This window comes from Anarrhichthys ocellatus, unplaced genomic scaffold (assembly GCF_004355925.1).
Source record: "Anarrhichthys ocellatus isolate YVR2014 unplaced genomic scaffold, GSC_Weel_1.0 scaffold2039, whole genome shotgun sequence".
In the NCBI taxonomy this organism is placed as follows: domain Eukaryota; kingdom Metazoa; phylum Chordata; class Actinopteri; order Perciformes; family Anarhichadidae; genus Anarrhichthys; species Anarrhichthys ocellatus.
Window position 1 is genome coordinate 1 of NW_022282013.1, and position 8,778 is coordinate 8,778.

The 8,778-nt window shown below is 43.3% G+C and overlaps 1 protein-coding gene across 1 annotated transcript; it reads left to right on the forward strand.

The window, feature by feature from the left end:
- The first annotated feature begins 725 nt into the window (after positions 1–725).
- Positions 726–3,807, forward strand: LOC116378079 (heat shock 70 kDa protein 1). The gene is made up of 2 exons (XM_031839893.1): positions 726–829; positions 1,662–3,807. The coding sequence occupies exon 2, from the start codon at positions 1,684–1,686 to the stop codon at positions 3,601–3,603; it is 1,920 nt and encodes a 639-aa protein (XP_031695753.1). The 5' UTR covers positions 726–829; positions 1,662–1,683; the 3' UTR covers positions 3,604–3,807.
- Positions 3,808–8,778: the final 4,971 nt, after the last annotated feature.

Here is an 8,778-nt window from a genome sequence, read left to right on the forward strand (position 1 = left end):
ATATATGTATATATGTATATATGTATATATATATATACTCACAAACACAGCTGAGCCCCTCTCGACTTTAACTCTTGATTCTTGGTACAAACTACAGAAAAAAGACATTTATAATATGAATTATATTTGTATTCTCTAATAATATTCATGGCTTTTATTTCTGTTCATCCAGTTTATATTTTCATTGAATTGTTTGATAAAATGCTGCTATGGGTTTTTTCCAATACTCCACCTGAAAAACCTACATTTTAAGCTTTTCTGGTCGTGTGATTATTGTACAGTCTTGTGAAACACATTTAACTTAAGTGGAAGAATTCTTAACGTCTAGTAAGAAAATCGGCATGGAAGCGATCCAGTTATTTAACTCGGATTGTACATTTAAGTAGAATTTAAACAGCGTTTAGGTGCAAACGATCTGTTTGATTTGTGTGTGTGTGCATAGTCGGATGTATTTCCTTGTGTATTTATATGTTCTACATGTTTTCCTCCTTTATATAATCAGTCTGTCCCTCTGTATTTCTACTCGGATTTTTATTTCTGTATTTTTTGATTCTTATGAAACGCACACGTGGTTCTCGGACCAGAAGCTTCGAGAACCTTCTGATCCCCTTGTTTCCGGTGCACGTCATCACGCCGAGCACCCACGCCGTGCTCTGTGATTGGTCCAGAACGCCGGGCGGAAAGCTTCCAGAAGAAACCAGAAGGAAGTGACGACAGTATAAAGATGACGATGACCTACGTTACCGGCATCTAGACCCAGCGAACACGGAACAAAGAGCAGAAACCGCTTCGTCTCCTCTTCTCTCGACTTTATCTTCTTTTAACGACAGTAAGTACGCCGCTTACGGCTTATTTTAACGGTTAAATGTCAGTTGTACACATCGGCGTCGTGTTGTCCTCAAAATGATGAACGGATTATTCGAATTATTAAGAATGAAATTCAGCTGCGGGAGGTTTTCTACCACGTGTCACCAGACTCCATTATACAACCTCTCATTGTCCGGGACTCAATGTTCACAGCTGTACTTTTACTTCTACGGTTTAAATATAACGCTGAATGATCAGTTTGACACATCGGCGTTGTTATTTATAATTATATTATTACTTTGAACTGAGATACGTCGAGTATGTGCGAATTATAGAAACGACGGTTTTAGGGTTAAATAGATGCCGCACTGACTGTTTAATCGTTAAAACCGCTAAACTGCTTTTTAAAGAGCAGTTATGACGCATTATTGCTCTGAACGAAAATGTCTTTTAAATCGAAACGTGGTATGAATTATAGAAAATAACCGTTTTTGATTAACTGCAGACTTTCCTCATGAACGATTCACCAAACTGTCAAATCTAGATTACACTCTAGATTAATTAGTGTTTTAACCTTTGAACCTTTATCTCATTCAAAGTTTGCGAAGACGTAATCTCTTCTAATCGGCTTCAGAGTATTTTCTTTTACATAAAGACTATTTCTGAATATTAGTCAAACTTAGGCTCAATGTAACGTTACAGTCCAATCAAACTCATTTGGCGTTAATTGCACAAAGTCCTTTTTTAATTTGTCCCTTTCAGTGATGTAAAATATTAACTAGATTATTTAATTTATGGATTCATTCGTAATGTAGGTATTTACTTTTCTAATATTTGTGTCTTTGCATCTTCAGGACGCACATTGAAACCAACAGGATGTCTGCAGCTAAAGGCATCGCGGTCGGCATCGACCTGGGCACCACCTACTCCTGCGTGGGCGTTTTCCAGCACGGAAAAGTAGAAATCATCGCCAACGACCAGGGCAACAGGACCACCCCCAGCTACGTGGCGTTCACTGACACCGAGAGGCTCATCGGGGACGCGGCCAAGAACCAGGTGGCTCTGAACCCCAGCAACACCGTGTTTGACGCCAAGAGGCTGATCGGAAGAAAGATCGACGATGCGGTGGTGCAGGCGGACATGAAGCACTGGCCCTTCACGGTGGTCGGAGATGGAGGGAAGCCCAAGATCCAGGTGGAGCACAAGGGGGAGAACAAAACCTTCTACCCTGAGGAGATCTCCTCCATGGTCCTGGTGAAGATGAAGGAGATTGCCGAGGCCTACCTGGGCCAAAAGGTGTCCAACGCGGTCGTCACGGTCCCGGCGTACTTCAATGACTCCCAGCGACAGGCGACGAAAGACGCGGGCGTCATCGCGGGGCTGAACGTCCTGAGGATCATCAACGAGCCGACGGCGGCTGCCATTGCGTACGGTCTGGACAAAGGCAGCTCGGGGGAACGCAATGTCCTGATCTTTGACCTGGGCGGAGGCACCTTCGACGTGTCCATCCTGACCATCGAAGACGGCATCTTCGAAGTCAAAGCCACGGCCGGAGACACTCACCTGGGCGGAGAGGACTTTGACAATCGCATGGTGACCCACTTTGTGGAGGAGTTCAAGAGGAAGCACAAGAAGGACATCAGCCAGAACAAGAGGGCCTTGAGGAGGCTGCGCACAGCTTGTGAGAGGGCCAAGAGGACGCTGTCCTCCAGCTCCCAGGCCAGCATCGAGATCGATTCTCTGTTCGAGGGTGTCGACTTCTACACCTCCGTCACCAGGGCTCGCTTCGAGGAGCTGTGCTCCGACCTGTTCAGGGGAACGCTGGAGCCCGTGGAGAAATCCCTGAGGGACGCCAAAATGGACAAGGCGCGGATCCATGACATCGTCCTGGTCGGAGGCTCTACCCGCATCCCCAAAGTCCAGAAGCTGCTGCAGGATTTCTTCAACGGCAGGGAGCTGAACAAGAGCATCAACCCCGACGAGGCAGTGGCTTACGGCGCCGCCGTCCAGGCCGCCATTCTCACGGGCGACACCTCGGACAACGTTCAGGACCTGCTGCTGCTGGACGTGGCGCCTCTGTCCCTGGGTATCGAGACGGCCGGAGGAGTCATGACGTCACTGATTAAACGCAACACCACCATCCCCACTAAACAAACCCAGGTCTTCACCACCTACTCCGACAACCAGTCCGGGGTCCTCATCCAGGTCTACGAAGGAGAGCGCGCCATGACCAAGGACAACAACCTGCTGGGCAAGTTTGATCTGGGGGGAATCCCACCAGCTCCGCGAGGGGTCCCGCAGATCGAGGTCACCTTCGACGTGGACGCCAACGGCATCCTGAACGTGTCCGCGGTGGACAAGAGCACCGGCAAAGAGAACAAGATCACCATCACCAACGACAAGGGCCGACTGAGCAAAGAAGACATTGAGAGGATGGTGCAGGACGCCGACAAATACAAAGCCGAGGACGAACTTCAGAGGGACAAGATCTCCGCCAAGAACTCCCTGGAGTCCTACGCCTTCAACGTGAAGAGCAGCGTGCAGGATGATAACCTGAAGGAAAAAATGAGCCCAGAGGACCAGCAGAAGCTGACGGAGAAGTGTGAGGAGACCATCGCCTGGCTGGAGAACAACCAGCTGGCTGACAAAGAGGAGTACCAACACAGGCAGGAGGAGCTGGAGAAAGTGTGCAACCCCATCATGAGCAAGTTGTACCAGGGAGGGATGCCTACAGGCAGCTGTGGACAGCCAACTGGAGCCGGCTCCCAGGGGCCCACCATCGAGGAGGTGGACTAAAAGGGACCCTTCATGTAGACTCAGTGGGACTGGTTGAATGATGACTGTAGTGTTATATCTCATGTTCACATATAAATTATCAGCACTGTATTGAAGTTAAGTAGTAAAGTTATGATTCTCAACTTTTGGTCATTAAATGCAATCTTTCATGTATTTTTTATCTCTGCCTTCTGGACATTGCAATAAAGATGAAACATAACATTATTTCTGTTTCATGGTCCTTGTTCACTGCTTTATTAATTCAGATTTCTGAGAAAAGAATGTAAATGGACTGCTATCTATCTATATATCCTTTCTAGACTTTTGACTATTCAATGCATCGTCACAATGTTGGTTCACTCCAAAACTCAACATTATTACTCAGACATTAACAATAACATGATTGATAACTTCTGCAACGAGCATAGTTTTACATGTAAAATTACTTCAACCATCGCCTGACTCTATTTTAATTTACTGTTCAGATTGAGGAGTCTCAACATTATGAAATCTGAACATAATAGTCTTGTTATAAAATGACTAGAATCGAGTTTTACAGCCTTTGCACCACATTATCTAGGTAGATTTATTTATACCCTTTTATTGTGAAGCGGTCACCGGAAATGGAACAAACCAGCTTCCGGTCAACACTTTTGAGTCCCGCCCCACCAGTCAGTGTGCCATCTTGTATTTAGCAAAGAACAAAAAAACAAAACGGTGAGAGAAACGAGCCGAAACCTCGGGATGGGGCACAGATTTTAAAGTCATATTTTAAGAGTATATTAAAATGTTAATAGTATATCGGGTGTAACGGGACAGTATGTCGTAGCACCGCGGAGGAACATCAGCCACACCCTGGAGAACAGCTAACGTTAGCTCGCAAGCTACCGGAGCTAAGCTAGCCAATTAGCTGAGAGGCTAGTAACGACTGGCGAGCTTCTATTTTGAACTAGACTAGCAGTGTAATTTGGTTAAACGTTAATACATTGTATTGTCGGGACTCTGGTGGAAATGGACCGCACGTCGTGTTGATTATCCGCCGACAGAGGCTCGGTAGCTTTGGCTGCTAACAGTTTGTTTTTCGTTCCGGAGCGGAACCACAATAAGCTGCGGTAAGTAATGCTACATTAGCTATGCTAGCTATGCTATAGCTAACCTAGTTATCCTGAACGTTGGCACGGTTCATGTTGATGGGTCTGCTTTAATGCATGTGGTTACTTAACGTTAGTATTTAGATCCTTTATTACAGTAGAAGTACTAATACCACGCAGTAAAAATACTGTTACAGTGAAAGTACTAATACCACACAGTAAAAATACTGTTACAGTGAAAGTACTAATACCACACAGTAAAAATACTGTTACAGTGAAAGTACTAATAACACATAGTATAAATGAATTATTGTTATTAATATTTACTCATTTAATCGATGGATATGTTGTTTTGTAAATATTGAGGACGCACGTAATAATTTCACAGATCAAAACCTCAAAATTATTACTAATGCATTCATATTTGTAACTTAATGATCAAAAGCAGCAAAGAGTTAATTAGCTCCAATCACGACGTGTCTCTACATGTTTGTGAGTAAAATAGTTTTATAAGCACATCATCTGTTTTGTAACTACAGTTAAAGTACAAGAGATGTGTTTCACAGGATGAAGCATGTTGCACCAGGAGGTTTGAATCCTGTTCAGCTTTAACCACAACAACCTGAATGTTAGCCTTGTTTCGCTGTTGGCGATTTTCAGTTTGAACGTTTAAACGTTTGGACCACGCCCAATGAAAATCCAGTGATGCTTCTTTCAAGAGGAGCTTTTGAATCAGAGGTTTGAGTTTCAACCATGTGATCTCGGTCATTCGGCACCACGACACCAGATTTCAGGTTCCTGTCTCCAGTTTAAAGTGCCTGAAGCTGGTTTAAGTGAAGCGTGAGTTAGTTTTCCTACATGTGATGTTGAGGAAACTTGCTTCCTCAGTGTTTTGTTCTTAAACGTGTGAGAGCAGCCATGTTCCTTTGGAAAATGACAAAAATAGAAACCACAAGCCGTCTTCCCCATTTATATAAATGGTGAATGATATGGTGTATTCTTTTTGCACATCAACATGAAGCTGATGAGGACAATGGTGACGATCTGCCCGTGCTTTTTAAAGTCTCAATCCATGGACTCAGAAAACCTGCACTTAGTCATGAATACCACGACATCGGGACTCTGAACCCTCTGAACACAGAGCAGTTTGGAGGTGTTTCTCTCTGTGGTCTTGTTCTTTACTTCAGAATAAAAGTCCTGCTCCTCTATGAACAGAACCATGATGACTAGAAGTAGAAATAGAACGTGTCTTTGGTGCAGAACAACAGTTATGATGACATCAGTCATTAAAAAGAAAGAAACAAGTTATTCTTTGATAATTTATTTTACAAAAATTGGAAAACAATAGAATCTAAATATCCAACATGTTTCCAAGTGTTACCAAAGTTTAAATAAATGAGTCTCTATGTTCTATTTATATATTGAACTATTCAAATGTTCCAGCCTCTCCTCTCCTCTCATCTCTCCTCCTCTCCTCTCATCTCTCCTCCTCTCCTCTCATCTCTCCTCTCCTCTCATCTCTCCTCCTCTCCTCTCATCTCTCCTCTATATATATATCTATATATATATATATAGATATATATAGATATATATAGATATATATATATATATGATTAAATATCAGTTCAGTACATCTTGTAGACAGGAGCCTGGCAGTGCTGCATTAAACAGAGGGAGCCTGAAGGTGTCACAGGTTCCTCCAGCTGACTCAGACCAGCGGCTGCATTGAGCTCCATCATAACGGGAGGCTGCATGTGTGACATAATGATATAATAATAAAACACCACGGCTCAGTGTGCAGGGCGCACATTACGCTGCGCTCTTCTTTGTGGGTTTATTTATATCTTCACATGCATGTAAATACATGTGAAGATTATTTATTCTCTTTTTGCCCCCTCATGAGCAGCTTATTGTTTTATATTTCAGCTCGAGCTGAAACAAGTCATTGGAAACAATAGTCAGTAATTAACCGTCGTTTGATCTCTGGGTACAGAACAAACCTCCAGATTAACTAAATGACTGAGTGATGTTTGAACTCATTACATTTAGATCTAAGTTTACATTAAAGGGAGTTTTTTATTCCCACTTCATCTTCATCTCAGTGCATTAAAACATTAAATACATTTTATCTACAGTAAGTACAAATGTTTGAGCTTCTGGAGTCTCAGATCAGCTTCTCTTTGACACATCTCTCAGTTAATGACTCAGAAACTCTTCTTATGTTTACAACTCGTTTCATCTGATTCTCTGAGTCTTTGAGTCTCTGAGTCTTTGTTGCTCTTGGGGGGATTTTTGAAAATGGGTCACTTTCTTTTTTTTAGAGGAACAAGGATGCATTTTCCAGCGTGTTAAACACATTAATTAGACGGTTTTCTGCCTGACTGAAGTGGAAGAGAAACCAGACGCTTCACATCACTTCAGGAAAAACAAAATGGGGACACGGTCCAGGATCCTGTTCCTTCAGCTGCAGAGTAATACATGTAAACCGTGTTGGAGCCTCCTGATCACTGCTGGTCTGTCTGTACATTAATACAAACATATTCATATCTCTCTTGTGCTGTTAAAGCTTTCTTTACATCAGAAATCTTCCGTAAATACAGAAGAAGCTGAAGAAATTATATTATATTATGACGTGATTTGCAAAAAGAAAAAAGAGCAAATATAACGTTTAACGATCTCAGATAATAATTATTGATCCTTGATGATCCATATTAACAGATACAGATCTCTACAGAGCTGCTGTTAGGAAGTTAAACATCATAATTCATCTCTAATATCTTTTATATTCATGTGAAAACATCTCCTTCAAACTACTGGATTTATTCTAGTTCATCACCAAAACTACATTTTACAGATGACATGTGAACACATCATGATAACATTATAATGTACCTTCAGCCAGTACTCATGTTCACTGAGCAGAGCCTGAAGGCATCATCGTGTAACTGGAGTGAACCTCCGTTGGTTAGCCATTAGCGGTGCTGCTAACGTTACTAGCTCTCCTCCTGTTGGTTTAACCCCCCCCTCTCGTTACAGGCCCTGGCCATGCCCTCGAGTGTCCGGGCGGGCAACCTGAAAGACCCCGAGGTGGCAGACCTCTTCTGCAAAGACGATCCGGAGAAGCTGTTCGCAGACCTCCGTGAGATCGGACATGGCAGCTTCGGAGCCGTTTACTTTGTGAGTCTCCACGTTAAAAAGTCCTTCTGTGTTTGTGTTGTGTCTCTTCTTACTTGTGTTTTTATATCAAAGTATTCATAGCTGACTGAGAGGAACGTTTCCAGACTCACTCTCTACTCAGCTGGACTTATCTGAACTTTGAAGCATTTCCTTTGGAAGAGAAAGACAGACGTTCTTATCTTATAGTGTGCGCATGTGTGTGTGTGTGTGCGTGCGTGCATGTGTGTGTGTTGTCGGGTCGCCTCAGTGCAGCGTGACCCCGTCTGACTGCAGAGAACCTCACTTGGGTTTTAGGACTAAACTCTGTTCAGGAGGATTAAGCTCTGAATAGATCTGAGGAGATGAGAGTGTTCTTACCCGGAGATAGATGATGCTGATGTTGATAAATAGATCGACGTGTTCTTCTTTTGTTCCCTGAACGTGTCGGATCTCATCTGCTCTCTTTAACAAGATGATGAAAGTCAAGGGTTCTACTGTCATTGACAACAGAACTACATGAAACACCATGACATGGAGGGAGAAGACAAACAAAGCATTTAAAGCAGTAAAGCCTCTTATTTTCACTATTTGTTCCCGATGAAGTCTTTAGAAGTAGTTCAGACTGAGATGTAAATAGAATCGTGTGTTTGAGCGGATTGATTGTGCTGTGTTGATGGTTCACTTCCTCCTGTGAGCTGAGATCAAACTGATGTAAAGGTGTAATCTGAGCAGGACGGAGTAGAGAACCCTGGTTCATCCTGCAGAGAGAAGCTGTTTGAACCTCGTTTATAATCTGTGTTTAACACGCGGAGCAGATCAGTACACGTCAGAGACACGTCAGAGACACGTCGCAGACACGTCAGAGACACGTCAGAGACACGTCACAGACACGTCAGAGACACGTCAGAGACACGTCGCAGACACGTCAGAGACACGTCAGAGACACGTC